General features: G+C 54.3%; 1 protein-coding gene across 1 annotated transcript in view; it reads right to left on the minus strand.

Annotated features, from left to right (window-relative positions):
• Positions 1 to 25,713, minus strand: part of KCNQ4 (potassium voltage-gated channel subfamily Q member 4) — a 56,944-nt gene that overhangs the window by 22,500 nt on the left and 8,731 nt on the right. The window contains exons 2-5 of the mRNA XM_020914750.2: positions 2,088 to 2,178; positions 1,261 to 1,387; positions 866 to 1,041; positions 114 to 239 (exon numbers count right to left, since the gene is read on the minus strand). Of these exons, the coding sequence (XP_020770409.1) occupies positions 114 to 239; positions 866 to 1,041; positions 1,261 to 1,387; positions 2,088 to 2,178 (520 nt within the window). The remainder of the gene's footprint in view (positions 1 to 113; positions 240 to 865; positions 1,042 to 1,260; positions 1,388 to 2,087; positions 2,179 to 25,713) is intronic.

Here is a 25,713-nt window from a genome sequence, read left to right on the forward strand (position 1 = left end):
CTGGGGGAAGCTGGGGGACTAACACAGGGCCTGGTCACGGGATTTGGGGTCACAATGATCAGGCCAGGAAGGGTCCCAGGGAGAAGGGCGGCCCTGCACAGACCCTCACGCACCGTCCCCCACCAGAGCGAGTCGGCGTAGGAGGAGAAGTCGGAGTTGGCGTCCTTCTCGGCCAGATAGACCAGGAAAGAGGCGAAAATGAGCACCAGGAACCCGATGTACCAGGCGGTGATCAGCTCCTGTGGGGGCAGCAAGGGATGAGACCACCCACCCGGCACAGGTGGGGAGGTGGACGGCTCCCGGAATGGCCTATGGGAGGTGTTCTCAACGGGTTAAGAGTACCCTGGTGGCCGCTCTGCCGGCCTTTCTCAGTGACTTCCTTCCAGGACACCCTGCCCGCCTTTTCGAGCACAGCCAGGTCCTCACAGAACCTCAGAGCACGCCCCGCCGTGGCCCTACCCTTGACCCTCCAGCTTCCAGGCTCAGTTCTTCGCCCGCGAGCCCACCTTGCACTGCCCCCCACTTTCAGGTTTCCATCCGACCCCACATCCGGTCCCACCGCAGCTCCACCCTCAGACCCCGCTGCAGGTCACCACTTCGCTGTGAGTGTAAACCCCTAAACCCAAAAGCTTCTGCCCCTCAGGCCCCGCCTCCTGGCCTGGTCCTGAACGCCCCCTGACCCCGCCCCTGCCCGGCCCCCGCTAGCCCCGGTGGGATCACTGGCGCTGGGTCCCTTCAGTTCAGTTCAGTTCAGTCTCACTGGGTGCCTAGACACCCATAAATCCCCAACTCCGCCCCCGGCTCCGCCAGGCCCCGCCCCCTGCCGCTCCAGCTCCGCCCCGGACACGCCCCTGCCCGGCCACACCTTGCTGTGCGCGTAGACCACAGAGCCCAGCAGCTTCCAGGTGCCGCCGCGGCGGTCCATGCGCACCATGCGCAGGATCTGCAGGAAGCGCATGCTGCGCAGCGCGGACGTGGCAAAGATGTTGCCCTGCGTGCCCGCGGCGATGACGGCCACCGAGGCCACGAACACGATGAAATCTGCAGAGGCGGGGAACGGGGTGAAGTCACGGCCAGCGTCGGAAAGCCCACCTACCCCGTGCCTGGACCCGAGGCTGGGGACGGGGATGGTTCCTGGGGCCCGAGGGGGCGACTGGGAAGGTCCGTTGAGTCTGTGTCATTAGCCAGGGTCCTGGGGTCAGGGTGTCAACCCTGAGGTCTGGGGTCAAAGATCAGGTGCGGGAGGGATAGGACCATTACCGATGACACAGAAGGGTTTTCTGGCAAAGCGGAAGCGGCCCTGCCATCCTCGGTAGCGGCAGCAGCATCCAGCAGACCAGACGCGGATGATGTACTCCAGACCAAACACCACGATCATCACGAATTCCTGTGGGACCAGGGGCCTGAGTTCTGGTCCCCACTCTTCAGGCCCCGGGCCTAGATCACACAGCACCCACCCAGCCCGAGTTCCTGGGTTAGGGATATTAGAATTTCCTCAGCCCGCCTCTCCTGGATGTACCTGACGCCTGGATGGACCTGGGGAGGGTTCCAGAAGGCAAGTGGCTTCTTCCATGTCTTCCAGAGAGACTGAAAGTTCAAGTCTGTCCCCTGTTGCTGTGCCCATGAACTGTCTGAGTTTTTCTGCTCCTCATCCTACCCTCCCCTTCCCAGCCATCTCAGCCTCTGTAACCCTGACCAGGTGACACAAGGGGTGTTTGTCAGTCACAGTGCCCCTCTGAAGTGCTTCTGTTTAGGGGTTAAAACCAGATCCCTTAGGGGTGGCATTAGCAGCTTTGATCCTGAGAAGGAGTAGGCCTCCTCTCCTCTTCTCTGGGCCCATCATAAGCCCTAGTATAAAGACAGGAGCTCTCCCAACACCTGCTATAAAGCAGGGGAGCCCTTTGGGCTTTTATGGCAACCCATAAAACCCTCTGGGCTTTTATGAAGCCCAGAGAGGTACAGTCACCATGTCAGGGAACACAGCACAGAAAGCCACTCTCTGAGATATGCTATGTGAAGCCTCACTTGACCTTCACCCTCAGCCCAGAGGTGCTACCCCTCCCTCAGACCCAGATTCCAGCACTCACTAAGATGAGGAGACACTCGTTGGCAAGTTCCTGGTGCTCCTGGATAGTGGACAGCACGGACAGCACCAGGCAGCTGAAGACCAGCAAAAATCTACAATAGCAGCATGAAGGAGAGGGTTAGATGCTGGATGGACAGGGCAGCTGAGGAGCCTCTGGCAAGGGGCTGCAGAGGAGGAGGAGGAAGGGAAGAAGGAAGAGGAGGAGGGGAGGAAGAGGAAGGGGAAAGGAAGGGGATAATCTGGAAAGTGGACTAAGAACCAGAGTTCCCTGGAGTTGTGGCTCTGTGCTGGACCTCAAAGGGAGAAGCCCCCGAGCTCCAGGTGGCTAGGCTCACAGACAACTTACAATCCTCTCAACTGCCCTTGATGCACCCACAGCTCCCAGAGGTGGACACTGAGCTGTGGCGGACAGGTCTGTCTGGGCTGGCCAAGGGAGGAACCCAAGAACTGCCCCCCCTTCCCTATGAAACATAGCTTCATCTGCAGAATGAAGACAACTGCTTCTGCCTTCGTGGGTTCTTATGAAATTAAATACTGAGACAGCTATGGAAGGAAAGGGCATCGGGGAAGACAGATAGGGAAGGGGAGGATGCAGAGGGGGAGAGGGTGTGGGGAGGGCAATTGGGCATCAGGGGGCCATGCCATCAAGGCCTGGAACTCCCCACGGGGCAGTGGGAAACTACTGAGTGGCCCAGAACCAGACATTTAGAAATGGAAGGAACTCTAGAATCCAGCTCATCTGATTCATGATGAGCTCATGAATTAACCTCCATTGCACACATGAGGAAACTGAGGCTCAGAGTGGGAAAGGGAGTCACCCAAGGTCACCAGGATGTCCAGGACAGAGATGAGATGCCAGTCAGGGTTCCTAAGGCCCCAGTGGATGGGAAGAGGGGAAAGGACAGGAGGAGTGCAGACGTGAGGGAAGATAGGGTGTGGGGCGCTGGCCGCAGGTGCAGCAAAGGGCAGTGAGGCTGGTTTCCAGGAAGCACTCCTCCTTTTGATGGGGGTGTCACACCTGGAAGAGCCTCCTGAGGGAATGCATTTCCCTGGAAACGCATTGACCCACAGCCTGCCCCAAATGTTCCCAGAGTGCCCCTACCTGGGACTGCTGCCGCCGCACTCTGCCTGAAACGCCTCACCATCGGAGCCTGAGGAAACGCTGCTCAAGCTCCCCTCACCCCAACGCGCCTGCTGGGGGAGCCCCCATCCCACCGTCAGCTCAGAACACCCCCTCCCTGTGCCTGCCTCCCAATCACTGTCTGCATGTGTGCGTGTTAAGTCGCTTCAGTTGTATCTGACTCTTTGCAACCCCATGGACTGTAGCCTGCCAGGCTCCTCTGTCCATGGGATCCTCTGGGCAAGAATATAGAGTGGGTTGCCATGCCCTCCTCCAGGGGATCTTCTCAATCCAGGGATCGAACCCACGTCTCTTATGTCTCCTAGCATTGGCAGGCAGGTTCTTCACCACTAGCGCCACCTGGGAAGCCCCAGGTCACAATCAACAGCATTTTATTTGTGTTCCTGTTTCATCAGTGTTTGCCTGCAATGCAGGTGACCAGGGTTCAAAATCTGGGTTGGGAAGATCCCCTGGAGAAGGAAATGGCAACCCACTCCAGTACTCTTGCCTGAAAAATTCCACGGACAGAGGAGCCTGGTACGCTATAGTCCATGGGGTCGCAAAGAGTCAGACACAACTGAGTGACTTCTTTACCTTTTCATCACAGCATGGGCTCCGAGTCAGAGACCCAAGCTCAGATGCCAGTCCTACAGTGTGTGTGACCCTGAGAAAGTCACCTTCTCTGAGCCAGTCTCATCATCTGTGAAGTCAGGGCAGAGGGGGTGGGGTGCAGAGACATAGGAAGGGCACGGCTCCACCTGGCCCACCTACACCTCCCTGGACAGGGCTCCCAGCCTGCTCAGAGGGTGGGGACAGAGTCTCAGCCCAGCACCCGCCCAGGAAGGACGTAGGTGGCAGATGTCAGTAAAGGGTTTGGATGAATGAGAGAGGAAGAGGCCTCCTTGGCCAGTTCCAGGCAGGAGCTGAGTCAGCGAAGAGGTAAGGCACGGGGCAGGGGGCAGGGGGGCGGTGTGTGGGGGGGGGGGTGGGGGTGGGGGGAGCACCAGCTCCTCGTGTTCAATAGTTAGCCACAGAAAACGCTGGTGAACCCAGTGCCACATCCACCGGGAATGGGCTCGGGGCAGAAAGGTCCTCCAGAGGTCATCCTATCCCGTCCCCTCCTCTGGGAAGGGGTGCAGCCAAATCTCGATGGGCATTCACCCCAGCCCTGGACAGAAATCCTTCAATCACATCGCTCGACTGATCTCAGAACCTCAGGTAATAAATGGGTCATGTTTGGGGCTTTGCACTGAGTGTTTCAATAGTTTTTTTTCCCCCTCAGCATTATGTTTTCCATGTCAAGAGTTACACATCTCTAAAATGTCCGCTTCACAATAGGTTAAGTGAAAAAAGCAGATTATAAAAACTTAAAGCAACGTGATTCCAATTTTTTAAGTATAGATGTTTTTTATATATTAATACAAACCAAGAGTGAGCAAGGCTGGTCTCTGGATGGCAAAATTAAGAGTGATTTGGCTTTTGTTTTGCTTTCTGCTTATCTTTATTTCCCGATATTTTTAAAGAATAAACATGACTGTTCAGGTAACAAATTAATATCAGTTTTAAAATGCAGCAACTTCCCGGGTGAGTCAGTGGCTGAGACTCTGTGCTCCCAATGCAGGGGGGCCTGGATTCGATCCCTGGTAAGGGAACTAGATCCCACCTGCTATAACTGAGAGTTCACATGCCACAACTAAGACCTGGCTCAGCCAAATAAATAAATAAAAACAAATATTAACTATTTAATTCATTTCCTTAAACATGCCAGCGGCGGCAGGGGAGAACCCTTTAAATTCTGTCTCCATCCCTTTATCACAACAGCCTCGGCCAGTTAGCAGGTGTGGGGGTGTGGCAGCCTCTCCCCCGAGTCCAGCTTGCCTGCCAACAGCCTGCTCAGCATCTCTTCTCAGATGTCTAGAGGCTTTTCAAACCCAACACAATGTCCAAAAACAAACTCTCAATTTGCCCTAAAATCTCCCCATCTCAAGAATGGCACCATCTCCCATCCAGGGGCTCAGGCCAATGATCTCAGAGCAACCCTTGACTCCTCCTTTCCCTCGCCCGCCACACCCCATCCTTTAGCAATTTCTATTGGCTCTAACTACAGAGCTGTAGCCCTGGACTCACTAACCCCCAACATCTCACCCTTGACAGGTCTCCCTGCCTCCAGTCTGGCCCAACTGGAACCCTCTTCAGAGCAATCAGTATGACTTTCCTACAAAGCAAAGCCGAAAACTAGGACTCTCCGCAGAACTCTCCCCTGATTTGGCACTTGGAGAGCGGCAGTCGCATTCCTCAGCATGTCCAGCAAGGCTCTGCGAGATCCAGTCCCACCCAGCCCTTGAACTTGATCTGGCTCTCTCCAGTTCCTCCATCAGGTGTTCTACCTCCCTGCCGTTCCTGGAACACATCAAAAGTTTTTCCACTGCCAGGCTTTGCGCTTGCTCTGCTATTTCTTCTGCCTATTTATTGCTCCCATTCTCATGGGAGATCTCTACTCAAACATCTCCTCCTTGGAGAGGTCTTCTCCAACTACCCCCTCCCCAGAGTAATGGCCCCAACCCCCTCTCACCTGAGTAAATGCACAGCAGAAATTCAACTTAAACAAACATCAAAACATCATGTCACCAAAGCCCCCGTTTTGCACCCACTGAAGAGACTCCCAAAGCCCTAAGCACATCCATCCCCAACACAATGGGCTCACCAGCAGCCTTCCTGAAAAGGGAAGAGAAGGTGAGTCTCCATCCTTGACCAGCTCCATTTAGTAGACACTGTTTTAAAAACCCGTGAACTTCACCTCTCCAGCCTTCACACACTGGCATGGGATTAGATGCTCAATACAGTTGAACAGATACATTTAGTCTGACAGCGAACATCTTGCATTCCAGGCAGCTGAATAATTATCCCCATCTTCCAGGTGAGGAAATGGGGCCCAGGGAAGGACAGACTTGCTCAAGATTACTCAGTGAATTCATGGCAGAGCCAGGACCCTAGCTGCTGTGGCCTTCCTGAGCGGTCCTCACACAGACACAACACTGGGACAGCAGAGGGAAATCATGTCTGGAGCTTAGGGGTGGAGGAGACAGAGAGAAGTCACCCTGAGCTGGAGTCTGGTTGTATCTGCCAGAACGAGTCTGTGACTTCATTCATACAACAAAGGACTGTCTAAGGCCCCCTTCTGAGGCTTCAGTTTCCCATCTACAGAGTATAGATGGTACACAGCACTGGCCGGCTGAGGTTCTCTACAATCTCCCCAGCAGAGAGGCCAGGCTGGCAGCTACTTACTGGAGCATCTCTGTCCAGCATGCCTGGCTTGGGCCCCCGTTCTCCCAGCCAATCAGGCAGAGCTGGGACCAGTGGGTGCTGCCGGATTGGTTCTCCCTGAAGTGGTGAAGTGAAAGTCGCTCAGTCGTGTCCGACTTTTTGTGTGCAACCCCATGGACTATACAGTCCATGAAATTCTCCAGGCCAGAATCCTGGAGTGGGTAGCCTAGGGTACCCAAGGGTAGCTGATTCCCTTCTCCAGGGGATCTTCCGCATCCAGGGACTGAACCCAGGTCTCTCACATTGCAGAAAGATTCTTTACCAGCTGAGCCACAAGGGAAGCCCAAGAATACTGGAGTGGGTAGCCTATCCCTTCTCCAGGGGATCTTCCTGATCTGGGAATCAAACCGGGGTCTCCTGCATTGCAGGTGGATTCTTTACCAATTGAGCTATCAGGGAAGTCCTGGCCGGGGCTTATTGTGAGACCTATCAAAAGCCTTTCTCCCCCACCCACCCATTCTGTGACTATGCTATTCTTTCAGGAGGGCAGCAAGGAGATCAGGGGTGAATAAGTGAATGGTTTGCTTAGATATATGGTTCTCAAAGTAGAGCGGGCAGCAGAATTACCTGGAGGGCTTATTCAAATACTGATTTCTGGGCCTCACTTCTAGAGCATCTGATTCAGTATGAACTGGGGCCTGAAAGTATGCTTTCTACAAAATTCCTGGGTGTTCTAATGCTGCTCCCCCAGGGACCACACTTTAGAGAGTCACTAGGTTAGTGAATGGGAGGGGCTATGGCTGACTCAATTATTAGCCAACTGAAGGCTTTTTATTATTATTTTTAATATTTATTTATTTATTTGGCTGCACTGGGTCTTAGTGGCGGCATATCCTCAATCTTCATTACACATGTGGAATCTTTAGCTGCAGCATGTAGGATCTAATTCCCTGACCAGAGATGGAGTCTGGGAACATGGCGTCTTAGCCATTGAACCACCAGGGAAGTAGTCTCAAGATCTTTTAAACAACTGTAATCACTGCCTTTTCCCCTCACCCCAACACCCCTGTTTCCATGGCCTTCCTCAAATTATTGCCAGGGAAACAGCCACAGAGCAAGGAGGAGTGGTAGGAAAATCCTTCTGGGGAGGTGGGTTTCATACTAACCTCATTTAACCCCAGTTCGCTGTCTGACCCCGTAACTGTGCCTCCTGGCCAAGGCTCCCTTTGGCCAGACACTGAGCGGAGCCCTCCACGTGCATATTCCTATATTCCTAACCCCTCCTCCCAGCCCCACAGTCATCACAGCTCATTAGCGAGGAGGAAACAGGCTCAGAGAGGTGTACGGTGATGGCTATACAACTCTGTGACTACATTAAAACTACGAATTGTGCACATTTAAAGCAGACAGGTGGATGTGGTATGTGAATTACATCTCAATAAAACTGTTGTTTAAAAGGAAAAAGGGACTTTCCTGTCAGTCCAGTGGTTAAGACTTTGACTTCCAATGCAGGGGATGCGAGTTTGATCCCTAGTCGGGGAGCCAAGATTCCACATGCCTTGTAGCCAAAAAACCAAAACATAAAAGAAAACAGAAGCAATATTGTAACAAATTCAATAAAGACTTTAATAAAAAATAAATAAAAGGAAAAATGATTGAAAAAAAAGAAGAAAGAAAGGCATGCTAGGTTGTCCAAAACCATAAGGCTGGGACCTGAACCCAAGTCCATTTGGACCATCACACCATAGTACCTCTCTGGGCCCCAGGCACCCTGTCTGCAGTATGAGGTGGGGAGTGTCAGTCTTATGACTCCCCAGTAGTGGGGTAGAAGGGAAGGAAGGGTCAGCCGTGAACTCAGTTCCAGACTCTCTGGAGATGTTCCCGGAGAGGCAGATGCTCGGAGGCTGGAGAGACAGGGATGTGGAAGGTGGGAGGGATGAGGGGGTAGAGTCAAGCAGCAGAAAAGATGCTAGCGCCTGACCTCTCAGAGCCACGTTCACTTAAGAAATGTTCATTGCCATCTACACCCAGTCAGGTTTATTGTAAAGCCTGAAATGAATCATATAGGACTTCCCCCACCCAAGAAATTAACAAGTATAACACAGAGGTGACATGATAGACAAGGTGATGACAATGCCCAGGGGTTTGGGGGAAACTCAAGATGGCTTTAGCAGAGCCCAAGTGGAGGGATCAGTGAAGACTTGGAGGAGGCGACAAGGTCAGGTGGCAGTGCACCAAGCAGAGAAAGCAGGATGTGTGTGCAAGCAACAGAGATGTGGGAACCTGTAGGCAGTCCAGGGTGGCCCATAGTTCTGGCAGGTAGGGGCCTAAAATGAAGGGATAGAGGACAAACCAGAGAGGGCCAGATCCAGGCACCCTCAGGCCCTATGAACGTGACCTGAAGGCAGTGGGGAACCACTGAAAAGGGTTTTGTTTTTTAAACACTTTCTTAAAAAAAAAAAAAAAGGATTTGTTTGTTTGGTTGGCTGTGCCAGGTCCTAGTTGTGGCATTTAGGATCTTTAGTTGGGTACTGGGACCTAGTTCCCTGATCAGGAACCAAACCTGGGTCCCCTGCATTGGAAGTGTGGAGTCTTAGCCACTGGACCACCAGGGAGGTCCCTGAAGAGTTTTAAGAGGGAATGATATGGTCTGATTTGTGTTTTAGGACCACCACTCAGGGGCAGTAGGCAGCACGGGTTACAAGAGGTGAGATTGATCAGGAAGAGCACGTAGGAAGCTCCTCAATCATTCAGGTAAGAGATGCTGGTGGCAGCATGTAAGTGGATGGACTAGAGACAGTAAGTAAGACTTGTTGATTAATTGGAAATGGGGACAATGAAAGAGAATGACTCATATTTCTGGTTTGGGGACTGGATGAATGAAGGTGCCATGACTGAACTGAGATAGGAGAGCCTCGTGGAGGAGTAGATATGGGGGTGATGAATTCTGTTTTAGACATGTTGAGATGGAGAAGGCTGGGTAAACACTCTAGGTATGAAGACAGAGACCTGAGCCAGAAATGTGGACTTGGAGTACATCAAGGGAGAGATGGTGACCAAAGACAAGAGGCAAGATTGAGACAGTCCAGAGGGCATAAGGAAAATGTACAGGAGGACCCAATGGATCCCCAGCAACTAAGAAGGAGGAGAGACCCTCCACCAGACTGGAAAGGAGCAGCCGGTCAAATGGAAGGGAAACCAGGAGACAGAGGTGTCAAGCCAAGAGAAGAAAGTGTTTCAAGGAGGGAGTGGACAACAGTGTCCAATGCTGCCAAAGAGGTCAAACAAGATAAGATCTGGAAAATGGCACTGGATTTGGTGACAAGTTGGTCACTGGGTACCTTGGCAAGGTCAGCCACAGACAGAGGGGAGGGCCAGAGCAGGTCTCAATGGGATAAGAAAGGGAGAGGAACAGTGACGAAGTAGAGACAGTGGAGGTTTAGCTATTTAAAGAAATTTAACTGCACAGTGTAGAAGCTGAAATCGGTAGCTGGAGAAAGACACAGAGCACAGGGAATAAGCCAGTGTTCTTTTCGCTGTTGTTGTTTTCAGATGAGAGAGTCAGAGTGGAAGGAGCCAGGAGAGGGAGAAGTTAAAGATGTGACAGAGACGGAGTGATCAATGGAATGATGTCTGCAGGGCAACTGGGAGGCTGGGATCCACAGCAGAAGCGCTGGTGCTGAGCAGAAAGGACCCAGCCAGTTCTAAGGTGACAGGCAAGAAGGGGGAGAGACCAGGTGGGAGAGGAGATTGGGGGTCAGATGGGGGAAGCCCAGAGATCCCTCATCAGGGGATTTTACTTTCTCTGGGAAGAGGAAGCCAGATCAACTTCTCAGAAGGGAGCAGTGTGGGTGGGGGTCTAAAGAGGTGGACGAGACTTGAAACCACAGGTGTGGAGGATGGAAAAGGGAGCTGACCAGACCCTGGAGAGTGGTCCAATGGGAGCACAGGACCATCATCCCCAAAGGTGAGGATGGGAGAAAAGATGCAGAAGATCATGGTGCTTTACACATGCATTTTTGGTTTGGGTTGGGTTGGGCCTTTTTTGTTTCTTAGGGCTTGATGATCCTGAGGGAAGAAGGAGCTTGCGTGGGATAAGGGACCCCCTCCTGCCCCCAGCCTCCCCACAAGGTCAAAATAAATGCAGTTCCAGGCCCCAGCCCTCCCTTCCCCTAGGGCCTCCTTCCTTCCTTTCCTCTCTCCAGTGTCCCTCCTCCCAGACTGAGCCCTGCCAGGGTCTGCTGCCTGCCTGGCCACCAGCTGGCTCTGTCATTTCTGCATCTGGCTTGGGGACTGTGTCTCCCTGTCCTTGCCCTCCAGACCAGGATCTCAGAGGCAAGGGTCTGTCCTTCCTGGACTGGGGGATTCTGGGGCCAGTGTGTCCCCATTTATGCAAGGTTCCTTATGCAAGGCAGAGGTCATGTCCCCCACCACCTTCCCGCAGAAAAGGGCTTCTTAAACCCCAAACCAGAGCTGATACTGCGGAAGGAACTTCAACTAGGCCTGAGAGGCACTTCCAGAAGGGGGTGCAGTGTGGTCCGGTGGCCCCAGCTCCTCTGGGGAGAACAGGCTCAATCTTTCTCTTGCAAGGGGATAAAGCAGAGGGGCAGTCAGCCAGGCCCCAGAGCGAGGCTCTTTCCAAGAATCCTCAGGGGCTGGGACGAGAAGTTTCCCTGATCCAGCGATTCTAAATATGGCAAAGGGAGCAAAAGCACGTGACCCACACCAGGGCTGCTGCTGTGGCCGCCGCTTCTCTGGGCCAGAGGCCTGCGCTGGGGTTCAGGGCTAGGGGTGAAGCCCCCACTGGGGCCTCAGTTTCCCCATCTGCACCAAGAAGATGGGGGACATCTCAGTGACAGCGAAAGTCCCTTCAGCCTTGTAACTCTCCAGCCGTGGGGCAGAAGGGAAAGGGCCGGTCTTCAGCTAGTTCCAGAGTCTCTGAGGCTGTCCCTGGAGGGAGAACAGCCGCCAGTGCATAGTACAAACTATGAAAAACATGCGCCCTCTTGGAGGATCAATTAGAAAAGGCATTCCCTTCAGCCTAAAAAAAATGATGAAAAGTTGACCCTTCCAAAATGACCTCATAAGAACCAGGCATCCCTTGCTCTGGGCTGATCCACCTTCGAGCACAGGCTGGATTCAGCACCACTGTCCCTCTCAGCCCAGCCCTTTGCATCGTACAGGATGCACAGAACATGGGGCAGCCTTGGAGATGGCCCTGACAGCTCTGGAAGAGCCAACCCCATGTGGCGCCACACAGCTCCATGCCCCTCTCCTGGCCACCAGGAGATGGACACTGGCCCAAGAGAGTCTTTCCCCCACCCCCCGCCCCTGTCTAGGTTGGGCTGAACCAATCAGATTGTTTCTCTCAGGAATGGAGTTAGGAATCACAGATGCACATTGGCAGAGATGCAGAGAGAAGTAGAGATGAGACTGCCCCTCCAGAGTCTCATCTCCCCGTCTCGACTCTGCAAAACCCACATCTGCTTCCTGCCATGAAGCCTCTACGGATTCTTCCCTCTCCTTCTAGTAGGTGTTCTCTACCTCCACATGCCAATTTTTCTTGAGCCAGTGTGAAAGGTCTTGGTCCACTATGATATGGAAGGTGGTGTCTTCTAGACAAGGTGTTTTAATGAGTCACAGCTTCATCCTCTCCCACCTGGACCGGCTCCAAATCTCCTGTGTGTGTATGTGTGTGCTCAATTGCGTCCGACTCTTCGCGACCCCATGGACTGTAGCCTGCCAGGCTCCTCTGTCTATAGGATCTTCCAGGTAAGAATACTGGAGTGGGTTGTCATTTCCTGCTCCAGGGGATCTCCCCAACCCATGGACTGAACCTGTGTCTCTTGCATCTCCTGCATTGGAGGGTGGATTCTGTACCACTGGGCCACCTGGGAATCTCCTACATGTTCTCATTGCTTCCCTCTGCCGTGCCAGCCAGACTACCTGGTGCCCCAGGTAAGTGTCCTGAGCAACACATCAAGCAAGGGTGGGAACAAGGAGGGAAGAGGGGCTATCCATCTGTTCACGGCTGACCAGGCAGTGCAGACAACACAGATAAACAGGAAGCATGGGCTCCCAAGCAGGAGGCCAGTGAGGTGAAAGCAAACTAAGGGGTGGAATTCAGGCAGCCTGAACTTTGGAAATGAAAACAAGGTGGTCAGTGGAAACTTTCCCCTGGTTCCACCTGAGCCACTTGTGTGAATCTGGGTGACTCAGTTTTATATGCTGAGCTTGGCATAAGATTTCGTTTGAACAAAGGGCTCTCGGCTTTTTTTAAAAGTATGAAATCCATCGACTTGCAGGCTCAGGCCCGAGCACCTTAGCATGGTTGCAAGGCAAGCCCTTCCCCACCTGACTCTCCACACTCAGTGCCCCACCTGGCACATGATATTCCATGGTTGCAGCTCAGTTCCCGCACATCAGCAAGCAGAGCTTTCTCCCTTCCTCACCTTTGCTCCTGTTGTATCTATCCCTCCTCCAACCTGGCTGGGTGAGTGGAAACCCCACCCTATGCTCCCTTAATCCCCCATTCCCATCTCTACACTCACCTCTATCATGGCATTTGCCTCAACATGTGAAAAGCACTCTTTGAGTCCCTGCCTCCTGCCACAGACCAAGAGCTGGTGGAAACCCTGTCCTTCTCACCTTGAATGCCATGCTCCCAACTCAGAATGAGAGCTGGGTGAAAGTCTCCTGAAAGAGGGGGCGAACCCCGCACTGGACCTCTGACTGGTACCACCCACCTCCCCTGTATAGCTGCTTCCATCTTCACACCTCAGCCCTCCCTGTAGCAGATGGGATTCAAAGGGAACTGGGGCAGGTAGCAACACCCAGGAACCACGAAGTCCAGAGTCACAGAACATTCCCTCACTCATTCACTCACTATTTACTGAGTGCTCGCCATGTGCCAGGCACAAAGATCAATAATGTCCTTACCTTCATGGAGCTTACATTCTCATGGGAAAGAGACATAATAGATAAACAAGACAGCGTTAAAAATGTCAGATGATGCTGGAGAAAAATGAAGCTGGAAAGGGGGACAAAGAACATTGGTATGGGAGTCGGGAGCTGTTCTACAGAGGGTGGTCAGGGAGAGCAGCATTGAGAAGGTGACATTAGGGCAGAGACCTGAAGGAAATGAGGCGGCGAGCCATGCAGGTAGGTGTCAGAGAAGAAGGTTCTGAGCAGAAGGAAAGGTAAGTGTAAAAGACCTGTCCAGAGGGTGCCTGGTGTGTTCCAGAACCATCAAGAAGGGAGTGCTCCCAGAGAGGAGTGAGGAAGGGGGGAGTGGTAGGTGGTGGAGTGGGGAAGCAGATCATCCACTAGCTATCATGAGGTTTGGGGATTTTAGTCCAAGTGAGATGGGGAATTATAAGCAGAAAATAAGACGATCTGACTTGCGTTTGCAAAAGACCACACAGGCTGTTGAGTGGAGAACAGACTATGGCAAGGTAAGGGAACGGGGGCGTGGGCTATGGCGTTTGCCCCTGCCTTGCATTGAGAAGTTAATGGTATATAATCCAAGTAAGAGATGATGGTGACTTGTACAAGGGGGAGTAGAAGTGACAAGGGGCAAGCAGATACTGACTATATTTTGTCACCAAAAGATCCCTTAGAGTCAATCAATCCTCTCTTTAGAAATGGGAAACTGGGTCATAAGGTAATGTTTTTTCTTCTCTTTCCATAGAAGGACCCAGGCACCCACCCCTCATCCCCACCTTAAAATTTCCTTCCTCTGGGCGGCAGGCTGGAGCCTGCCCCTGCCCTTCCCACTGTATGTGTCAGGGTGGCACTGGATTCAAGGATTACACAGGCCTCCAGCTGCTTGAGCCTGGCAGGGGTCAGGGTCACCTCTAAGACGATTCTGTCCTCTGAATCAGCAGGACTTGTGCAAAGGGGGAAGAAGGGAGGGAGGGAAGAGTCAAAAGAGGGGAGAGAGCTGAGTCCCCGCCACTTGGTTCTCAGCTCTCCCAGAGCAGAGGGCACCAAGAGCTGACAGAGTGGAACAGGAGCTTGGGGAGGGCTGGGCCCCCTGGGGAGGATGACCTGGGGAGTCCTGCAGACTCAGCCATTGAACATCTCATCCAGCGGGAGGCTGAGGGGAAATGATGGGAGAGGAGTGTTCGGATGCCTTTGCTGCTAACAAGCAAAGCAGCATGCAAACTCGCAGGCCACACCTGGGGCTGCTGGTTACAGATGCTGCTCTGAGAGCCATGCTCAGGGTGGGAACCCCAAATCCAGGACCAGCCAGACCAAATCCAGCAAGACTGGCTCCAATGGGCTCAGACAGCTGAGAAAGGCTGGCTGAGTGACACTGGCCTGTTCCACAGTCAAGATGGAGGGGCGGCGAGGAGGGTCTTAGGCTTTAGGCTGGAAATACGTCTGCAGACATCCCCTCAGTTTCCTTGGGTTTTAAGGGGAGAGGTTCTGACTGATTCAGAGTCCCCTAAAAGGCAAGGGCCTGTGCGGTGGCTCCAAGAAAGTGGTCAGGGTTGGGGGCAGCAGAAGGGGAGGCACAGGCTGTGGGCAAAGCTAGGAACCTGGATCAACAGGCTCTCCATCCTGGCTCTGCCCCACCCGGCTGAGGGGGTGGGAAGCTCTGTCTGAGTTTCAGTTACGCCTCAGGGAGAGGAGGGGGTTGAGGAAAGGTCTCCAAGAGCCCCCATTTTCTGCTGACCTATCTGGGACTGGTGATCTTGGCTTCCCAATGGGAAATGAATGAAGCTGCCCATCCTAAGGAACTTCTAGAGTCGCTGGAAGTGGAGGGTCTTTTACATTTCATTTGCAGGGCACTCCTGTGTGTGGAAAGTCTAGAGAGACCTCCTTCAACCTCCAAAGTGTGTTAGTCGTTCAGTGGTGTCTGACTCTTTGCAACTCCATGGACTGTAGCCCACCAGGTTCTTCTGTCCACGGAATTCTCCAGGCAAGAATACTGGAGTGGGTAGTCATTCCCCTCTCCAGAGCATCTTCCCAACCCAGGGATCTAACCTGGGTCTCCCATGTTACAGGCAGATTCTTTACCATCTGAGCCACCAGGGAAGCCCCTCAACCTCCAAAACTCCCCTATAATTGAATAATGATAGCAAGGAGTCAGGGTAGATCAAAGCAGGACTTCCAAAAGCGCATTAACCACAGAAAGAGGGAAGAGGTCAGGGGAAGGGGACAGATTGCACCTCTAGTCCCGGCGCCCCCTCCTCTCCTGAGGAAGACAGAACTCTACACGTTTGAGAACCAAAAGAAACAAACCCCTACCAGGTTCAAACACTCAGACTTAGTTGCATGACCTTGAGCAAGTGAACTGTCTCTCTCTGGGACTCAGTTTCTCCGTCTGTCTAATGGGGCCAATGATCCCTCTTGCGGCAGCTTGGAGGCAGGGATCTGGCTCGCTTGAATCCCGCCCAGAGGGGTTGCAGAAAGACTTGGGTTCACTTCGGGACACGGAGGAGGCTGACAGCAGGCGGGACTCCTCGGGAGAGGGAGGGGTTCCTGGCAAGGAGGGTTCAGAGGGACTCCTCCCTCGGCACGGCCTCTCTCCCTTCCTCCCCTGGGGCCCCTTCCCGCTCCGGGGTCCAGGAGGCTGACCCGGCCTTGTCGGCACGGGGCGGAGCTACTGGAAGGGGCGGGGCGCGGTGATGGGCGGGGCTCTGGGCGGTCCCTGGAAGGGGCGGAGCGTCGCCGACAACCAGCACCGCTCCCGGGAGGGGCGCGGGCGGCCAAGGCTCAGGTTACCTCCCTGCGGCCTCCCCAGCCCCGCCGGCTTCTTTTTCCGTTTCCAAATTAACAATTGAAAACGCTGCGGCCTGAAAGGCGAGCAGCGGGCCAAGCGGAAAGTGTGAAGGTGCCGCTGCGTCCCCGTGGACGGGGGCCGAAAAGGGGGCGCGACACCCCGTCCATAGCTAGCCCACCCACCAACGCCGCTTGCTGGGCACTGAGAGCCCCGGAACGCAGAGGTGCCAAGGCCCCTAAATCGGGTCCTGGACTGATCCGGCCCCTGGTACTGCTCTGGCCAGTGTTGTAGGACCCAGCGCCCAGACTCAGGGTGGTGCCAGTCCCCAGACTCAGGGTGGTGCCAGCCCCCGAGGAGGGTGGGGGGAGGAACTGGGGCTGGGTTACTACTCTCGAGGCTGAGTGCCCAGGAGGGGCAGCCCGGTGCCAAGCAGCACCCTCATCGCGCCGTCCTTAAGGGCTCCCAGAGTCAGGAAGGTTCGCGGGTGAACGGATCAAACCAGGCATGTCACCTTACAGAGACTCAGTTTCCTCATCTGGCAAATGGGGAGAGAAGATACACGGACCATAGGGAGCTGGTCGTGGGGACTAAATTAACTGAGAGGAACCATGAGGCTGGCCACAGTGAACACAGTAGACCGTAGCTATTATCTTGGTTGACAATGATGATGATATTGAGCCCTTGGCATTTCTCCACCTCTACCCACAGCCAGAGGAGCTGTCCACCAATGGGGAACACTGGAGCTGACAGGTCTTTCCCTCCCCTCGCTTCCTTGGGGCTTCCCAAAGCCCCACATGATAAAGAACTGAGGCCAGGAAGTTTCTTGTGAGGAGCTCAAAGTCACCGGTAGGTGAAAAAGACTAGGGCCTAAAAAAAAAAAAGAAAAAAAAAAAAAAAGAAAAAGACTAGGGCCTGAGCCCGGGTGCTGCCCCCAGGCCCCAAGTTCATCATGGAGATGGGTGGTCCCTGGGGTTGGGACCATGATCATTGAATACCCCTCCTCAATATTCTGAAGATGGGTGCTAATGCCAGGGCGGCTGGAATGAATGAGTGGGTAATGGAGAGAGGCCCCACTCCCGGGCATCCAACGGCATGGGCCAAAGAGCCAGAGGGGAAACATCAGGGAAAGATACAGTGTCAGGGCCCCAGCCCCCCATGATGTAAGCTCCATGAATGAAGCAACTTCTCTCGCCACTATCTTTCCCACACCTCAGACAGAGCTTGGTGCAAGAGCAGCTTATCAATATTATTTGAGTGAATGAGTGAATGAACAGGTTCCCTCCTACACAGCTGTGGGCTTCCACCTGCCACCTATATGGTGAGATGAGTGTGGAAAGAAGTGCTCCTCTCTCCAGCATGGAGATCCAGGGCAGTGGAATGGTGGGGGAAAGAAGCAGAAACCAAGACAGAGCAAAGGAGGACACTGGAGAGGAGGTTCCAGAAGGCAAAGTTGAGACCAACTCTTTCTTCCCAGCCCCTCACTCCTGTCCTGCCAAGCACTCACCCCATTCCTCCTCCCTTCTTCCTTCTTCACTGATCACCATGACTCCACTCCATCCCCAACCTCACCCCAGTTCACTTAACCTTGCAGTCTGAGCACCCCTCCCTGATTTATAATCCTACAATGACTCCTCATGATTCACCACCTGAGGTTCTCAGCCCAGAGTTTGAGGCTGTACACATGCTAGGCATTGGCCACACTCCACCCTTCCATACCCTGTCTATTTCCACCTTGGTGACTTTCGTGTTCTCTCCTCTCCTCAGGATGGTCCCCCTTCTTCCCCAAGAATCCCTGATCTGCTCTGAAGAGTGCTAGCCCAGGCCTTGGTTGGGATTCCTGGCCCCCTCTGGGGACCCCAGGACCACTTCGTGCAGGGACAGTTTCTTCCTCTGTCCACTCCCACCCCACCGCCACCAGTTGATTAGGATCCATCCATCAAGGGTAAAGCCTGTTCTGACTCCTCCACATCTCCCAGGCTGGTCAAGTAGAAGCTCAGACAGTATCTGGGAAGAAACAAGAAGACCCAGGTCTCCAGGGCCTTGAGCATCCGTGAATCAGGAATTTCCCACAGTCCTCTGCAGCCTGAGATTTCTGGGTAAGGGTACCTTGGGGTTCCTACAGAGGTGGGTGGATGGAGGGAGAGCCAATGCAAGTCCATCTTGAATACTGGTGAGACTGAGAAAGAGTACAAATGGAGACCCACACGCTATAAGCCAACAAGCTGTTAAATAAAAGATGTTCTATCCTTCCTGACATATTCACCTTCATGCCGATCTGGAGGGCTAGGTTCGAATTTAAAACCTTTGACTCCTTGGTGTCCTGTGCTAGAATCTGGCAGAGAGGGGACAGCCAGCCCCTGCTCCCCTCCAGTACCCAACCCCTGATGTGCCCTCTTCTCCTCCCACACTGGGCTCATTCCTCACTGGAAGGGCCTTGGGTACATTCCTGTGGCGGCTCCAGCCTGCTCTCATCTACACTGGCTGCAAACGTTTGCTCTTGATCCTAGGAGCACTCACACAACACTGGACCTTGGGCTGGGGAACCAGTCAAGAGGCCTGTGCCAGCCCTGAAACAGGAACTCCAGGGTTTCCTGGAGTGTGTTCTAGAATAAGGCAGGTCATGCAGAGGCTCCAGGTTGGTGGCATGCAGGGCCATAGAGGCAGAGTGGGCAGAAGTCTGGGGCCCCACCCTTGATTCCACCCAAAGCAGCTCGGCTTTAATGTATTTATGTATTGTACTCCTGTGTCACGTTTCCTTTAAAGAACCAGATTTACTGCTTAAAAGTTTGCACCATCAGGACCCTTTCCTCCTGCTGAACTGTGGGGAAGCTGAGGTTACAGGGACCACAGTCATATAGCACTTTAGAGCAACGGCAGAGCTCGATCCCACGACTCTGGCTTCCTCCCCAGGCCCTGACCTTCTTGAGCACATTTCTGATTAGTAAGACCCAGTGCCTCTAGCAGACATGCCACTGGGAGGTGGTGAGCGCCCAGTCCCTAGTGGGGTTTAAGCAGGCCTGCTGCTGGGGCCTCCTGCCTTGCCAGGGACTGGACCCTCCACTCAGGACGCTCAGCTCAGGAGTGGATTGAGAGGCCAGACCAGGCCTGAGAAGGAGAGGGAGTCCTGGTATAAATAACCGTGGGGGGCCGAGATGTTTGGGCCCGTCTCCTGGGAGACGGCTGTGTTTACTGCCCAGCGAGGGGGGGGCGGGCACGGCCCACACATTTGCCTCCCTGACTTGTAGCCAAATTTCTCCAGGAAGGGGTGGCCCAGCATTAGCCCCAAACACTCAGAACTCTGCATCCCTATTCTGGTCCTCTCCCTAACTCTGCCCCAGCCTGAGCCCCAAACCTCCCTGTCACTGCCCCCATCCTTGAGCCCCAAATGCTGCATGGCACTGCATCTCCACCAGTCACAGACGCCCCAGCATCTGCCCCCATAAGTCCCAGCTCGGCCTCAGTCAGTGTGGGGGTGGGGTAGGGAGCATGAGCAGGACAAGGGAAGGCCCCAAGCAGAGGTGCTGGGTGCTTGCCAGGGATTTGAGCTGGGGCCGCTGGGCATGGAGGGGTGGCCGGCCAGGGACAAACCTCTCCCACGGCCCTGGCCAAGACAGAAGAGGGCTGCAGCCCCCGGATTAGAGAAGTACAAATCCCTCTCCCCACCCTGCGCCCACCCCATGCCTGTCATGTGCAGGGCATTAGATGGCCAGACTCCAATGTGGGAGGGGCTGGCAGGTGCCCTGTTAGTCATGCCATGACCAGCTCTTCTCTCCAGCCAGCCAGGCCACAAGAAAAAAACCTTGAGGCAGGAGGGCAAGTGGAAAGGTCCCTTCTCCATGGGGCAGCAGCTGCAGCCTGGCCCAAGCACAGAAGCACAGGGGTTGATGTGAGCTGAGTTCCAGCCTGCCGGCCAGCCGAACCTCACACACACACACACTTTGGCCAACCAACGGATGGAGCTTGCTTGGGACACCAGCTGCTTTTCACTGAGAGCTCAAAATAGGAGCGTGTCCATCAGGGGTCCTAGACAGGTGCCCAGACACCTGGGCTCCAGCCCCATATCAGCCACTTCTCCACTGAATGCCCTTGGGCAAGTCACTCCTCCTTCCTGAGCCTCAGTATAAAAATAGTGTAATAAATATCTTCCTCCAGCATTGTGAGAATTCAGTGAGATTCACTGAGTAAACATTGATTAAGGCCCGTGATGGGTCAGGCATGCCTTAAAGCTTCAAATGGGAGAGGTGACGCTCTTCCCAGTATGAGGTAGCATTTTGGACCCCAAGGCCGAAACTCAGAGATGTGAAGAGACCTGCCCAAGACCACGTAGAGGGGACCTGAGCCAGGCCAGCGCTGCAGAGAGGTTTGCACTGTTCTTTATTGTTGATGGGGACAATCGGGACTCTTGGGCTGAGCCTGGGCTCTGCCACTAGTCTAAGTTTGTTCCATGCCCTCTTCCGGGCCTCAGTTTCTGCATCAGTAGACTGAGGGGGCTGGGAGGGGGTAGTGATTTCCACACCCTAACTGGCAGACGGAGAGTGAGCAAGGAGTTCAGCAGGCTAGGCCGTGTGGGCTCTACCCCTTTCCCCAGGGTGCCCCACCATCCACTGGGCCAAACCCGGGTGCTCTCGTGGGGCAGTTCTAAGATCACTGTTCTGGAGTCCCCCACAGACCCCCGACCCCCATCAGGACCTGCACCTACCCACTCTGCTTCCAAGGCCTCCCTCAGCTCATTCACACACACCTTCCCCCAGGCCAGGCTTTGCATAAGCAGCTGAACTTTCCATACAGGCAAAAACCCTAGGGCTTCAGGCCAGGTCCAGCCTGGCCCTGGCAGGGTTAGTGGGCAGCTCCAGAGGAGCCGCTCAGACGGCTGGGCCGTGAGGGGAAGGCAGAGGGAAAGACAGGCCCAGCGGGTAGCAGCCCCAGAGCTCCCCACGGGAGTCTGCCCCCCTTGCTAGACCCAGAGGGGCGTTTCTCAGTCACCAATTCGCCCACGGCACTCCTGTCCTCGGTTCCTTCCTGAACCCAGTCTCCTCCAGGAAGTCTCTGCTCCTCAGCCTGGAGTTCTCAGCCTGGTCTCGCTCATGCTCCAGCCTGTTGTCTGCACACCTCCCACCCCATCCAGGCTCCCACTCTCCTGCCCTCTCTCAGTTCTTCGCAAAGGTCACGTTCAGCCCCGCCTCAGGGCTTTGCCCATGCTAGTCCCTCGGCCCAGAATGCCATTCCCTCCTCCTCTTTGCCTGGTTGACTCTGACTCTTCACGTTTCAGGCCTCCGCTGAAACCTCTTCCTCTGGGAAGCCTTCCCAGTCACCGCCAGTTTGGGGCTGGGCTCGGCTCCTCGGAGCTGGGCCCCCACAGGATTCCACCCAGACAGCTGCCAGCCGCCTTGCACATCTCCCGCCAGGGAGCAGGGGAGAGTCTGATTCATTGCTCTGTCCCCAGCTCTTGGGATCGGGCCTGGCCCCTCAGGGACTGCCAGGCAAGGCTTCCCAAATGAAAGAGCAAGAAAGTGTAGAACTGGGGTAGAGAGGGAACCTGAACTTTAAGGCTTAGCTGGTTGTCGAAGCAGCCTCCCAGCAGGCAGGCCCATTGGGGCCAGTTAGGCATGCATGTGTGTGCTCAGTCGTGTTCAACTCTGTGACCCCAGGGACTGTGGCCCGCCATGGGATTCTCCAGGCAAGAATACTGGAGTGGGTTGCCGGAGCCAGCAGGGAAGCCCCCAGTTAGGCATAATCTGGTGGGAAAGATGACGGGCTCTAGAGCTAGATTCTGGGGTGTGACTGACTCCTGGCCCCACGACCTATACTCAGGCAAGTTACTCAACCTCTCTGTGCCTCAGCCTCCTCATCTGGAAAATGGGCATAACCACAGGACCTAACCTCCTCTGGTCACTGAGAGGAAAAAGTGAAAGAAAAAACGGCAAGTCCTCAGAGCAGTGTCAGCACACAGCAGGTCCTCCATAAGCATGGGCTGTTATTATCTTTATTATTACGAGAGGCCCCGCAACAAGGGAGGCTGAACCTCAGAGAAGGAGGTGACTGCCTGAAGTCGCCCAGCGAGAAGGTGTCTCTCGCTTTCCCAGCCCAAACCACGCTCCTCATGTACACTGCAAGTGTCCCCGATCCCGGCTCGCCCCCTGGAGCCCAGTGAACCCACTCCCACCCTCTCACATCACAGAGGCCCTCCCCCTCAGGCTTCAGCTCGGTCCTCCTGGCTACTCACGCTTAGTGGCAGCGTGACGGGCACCTGCTGACCATTTAAGCTACGGACTTCCCTGGTAGCTCAGCTGGTAAAGAATCTGCCTACAATGCAGGAGACCCTGGTTTGATTCCTGGGTTGGGAAAGATCCCCGGAGGAGGGCATGGCAACTCACTCTAGTATTCTTGCCTGGAGAATCCCCATGGACAGAGGAGCCTGGTGGGCTACAGTCCAGGGCTACAGTCCATGGGTCACAAAGAGTTGGACGCAACTGAGATCCTAAGCGCAGCACAGCACCCTCCTCTATACAGTAGAGTAATGACAGTGCCTACCTCCTAGGGCTCTGAAAAGGATTAAATGAAGTACAATAGCATGTGGAAAAGACCCCATATCTGGCACCACCATACCCCATACAGGTTATGCTATGAAACTCATTAGTATACGAAAACCGTTAGAACTCTGGGCCTCTCAGCCTGGCCCCAGTAAGGTTGTCACAGAGACCCCCTCACATCACCTTGCCCCCAGGCCTCCAGCTTACACTGCAGGGGCTCCTGAGGAAAGGAACTGCCAGTCTGAATACATGCTCTTCTAGAACCCATACTCTTCCCCCCACCCCCACAATGTCCCACCCTCGGGGCTGAAACCAGTGCAGGCCAGGGTGAGAAGAGGGAGCGTGCGCTGGGGAGCAGGGAGGATGGACGCGCAGGAGGCCCTCTGGTCCTCACAGCACTTTGTAGTCCAGGAGGCACCTGATGCTGGGGGCAGGCAGAGATGATAACTGTCCTTCTCCATGGAAGATGGGAAGCGGGAGCCTGAGCGAGGCTGAGTCACCTGCCTGAGGTTACACAGTCTTTAAGAAGCAGAGGTGGGCACCGACCCCCAGCCGGCTGACTCTGGGTTCAGTGTTCCTTTAACAGAGGGGTAGGTAAGCCCTGATCCTGGGTGACCTGCCCCATCCTCCATGCAGACCAGTCTTGGCAAGAGCCCTGGGCTGGTCCTCGCTGCACTCCAGAGCAGGCTGGCCCTGAGGCCCAGGAGAAATAGACAGGGCAGACTGAGGCTCCCCCAGCCCTCTAATCCTTCCATTCCTACCTGGACTCCTCCCACTTCTGGTCCCAAAGCTCAGGGGGGAGGAGGCAGGATGGTGCCCAGACTCAGGGATTTCACGCACGGGTAAAATTTTCAAAAACAATTTAGGGACAGCGTGAGGTTGTCAACTTTTTTATTTTGCCAAGTAAGGACATTCTTTAAAAAATTCCCAGGCCCATCATTTCATAAAAGAAAGGACATAATCTCAGACTAAATGACAGTCCTTTAAATGGAATAAATTTAGCTTTATGAAAAAGTCACCATGTTGTCCTTATTTCAGCTTTGCCTTAGGTCACTGAAAAAAGCCCGGGTCTGCTGACGCATGTGAGAATCCCTTGGAGCTTGGGCTTGGGAGTCGCACAAACATGGGTTTGAATCCTGACTCCACCATGGACAAATCTCTTGGTGCACATGATTCCCGCCTTCTGAGCCTCAGTTTCCTATCTGCAAAATGGGAACATGAATAGTGCTGCCAACAGCAGTACCTGGGGAGCTAAGTGGTCTAGTGTTTGCAGAGCCCTAGTTCTGAGAAGAGATCAATCAAGCCTGGGCTCCCAGCCAGTGGTGCCTCCCTGACCTGCCACTGCCTATGGCTCTCCATCATCCACAGGGTAAAGCCCACCTTTGTAGCCTGATCCTCGGGGCCTTGGACACACCAGACTCTGCAGATCCTGAGGCCAAGAGGGTAGAGGAGCAGAGTCCCACCTCAAAGCCCTTTCTCTAGCTGTTGCCGCCACCTGGAGCGCGCTCAGGACAAAAATGGCAAGCGTTTCCAGCTCACTGCCTGCACCCAGAGGACCTAGGGGTCCTTTTTCCACTGCTCTCTAATCAGCAAAACCCTTCTCATCCTTACAGCCTGCCTCAATGTCACCTTCATTCCCTGGCTCAGCAAACATTCACTGATTACCAACCAAGAACTGTGCTCGACCCCCACCACCGAGCGGAAACCAGAACACAAAAGGGCGGGTGCGTAGGGCTCAGGGGTCTCTGCAGGGCCCCCAGTCAGGCTTCGGGTGGGGCGCACAGGGAGTGATTCCAAGAAGAAGTGGTGGTTCAAACTGGGATTTGAAGGATAGATAGGAGTTCTCTAGATGATGGGGTGGGCGGGAGAGGAGAGGGAGTCTGAGGCAGAGGGAAAAGCATCTGGAGTATTAAAAGCCCACCTGGGCACACTCCAAGCTGTTTCTTAGGTGAGGAGCCAAGGATGCTTGAGAAAGGGCTTCCTGACTTGGGCCCTGGGGGTGGAGAAGTCACTGTTGGCGAGGGGAGGGTAGATCTGGAGACAAATGCCAAGCCTGAGGTTCCTTGGGGATGAAGACGTAAGGGGTCCACAGGAAGCTTAGGGATGAAACTGCAGAGCAGGAGGCTGTCATCACAGAGATGACCCGCCCCCAAGTCACAGGAGTATGTGAGACACACCCCCACCCACAAAGAAACTGTACATGGAGAGGCGGGCCCAGGAGCCCCAACATTCAAAGAGCAAAAGGAGGAGGCAGCTACAGAACCCTGGGAAGAGCCCAAGGCAAAGGGCCCGTGCGAGCAAGGAGGCAGCAGGGCAACATCCCAGGAGCCACATCCTGGGTTCAAATCCTGTTTCAACAACTTATTAGCTATGTTGACTTTGGGCCTTACTTTCCCTATCTGTAAAATGGGGCTAATTTATTTTTCAACCAAAAGGAAGACAAAGGGCATGGGGTTGGAGGGAGAGGCATGGTTCATATGTTCCTCCCCCATCCTGTGTCTCTCCCACGAGATGGATACCAGTCCCCAGAGGCTGGAAGATTAGATGAGTAAATGAAATCAGGGACTGCCCCCAACTCTCAGAGGACCAGGCGGAACTGGCAGGCAGCTTCCCTCTGTTCTCAGTGACTCTAGCACAACTCTCATCTATTGCAGAGCGGAGGTGGAGGAGGCCCCAGGTGTGCTGAATTCTTCCTCCGGGCCTCAGTTTCCCCAACTGTGAAGTGAAGCCATGACCTGCTTGACTTCAGCGGCCCTTCTTCTTCTGATGCTCTGCGACAGGACGACTGAAGGAAGGGTGAGTGAAGAAAGGCCTGTTCCAGACCTGCCAGTCTTGCCCCAGGGAAGGTGGTCCCACACAGGTCTGGGGCCTCATTGTCCCCAGGGCCGGGTCCTTCTGGAAGAGGGTGGCAGCCAGGCCAAGGAGGGCAGGAGCAGAGGCGCCGTGGTTGTGCTGACAGAGCAGTTCCTTCTCCCTTTTTCTC

The sequence above is a fragment of the Odocoileus virginianus genome, chromosome 5 (assembly GCF_023699985.2).
Source record: "Odocoileus virginianus isolate 20LAN1187 ecotype Illinois chromosome 5, Ovbor_1.2, whole genome shotgun sequence".
Classification (NCBI taxonomy): domain Eukaryota; kingdom Metazoa; phylum Chordata; class Mammalia; order Artiodactyla; family Cervidae; genus Odocoileus; species Odocoileus virginianus.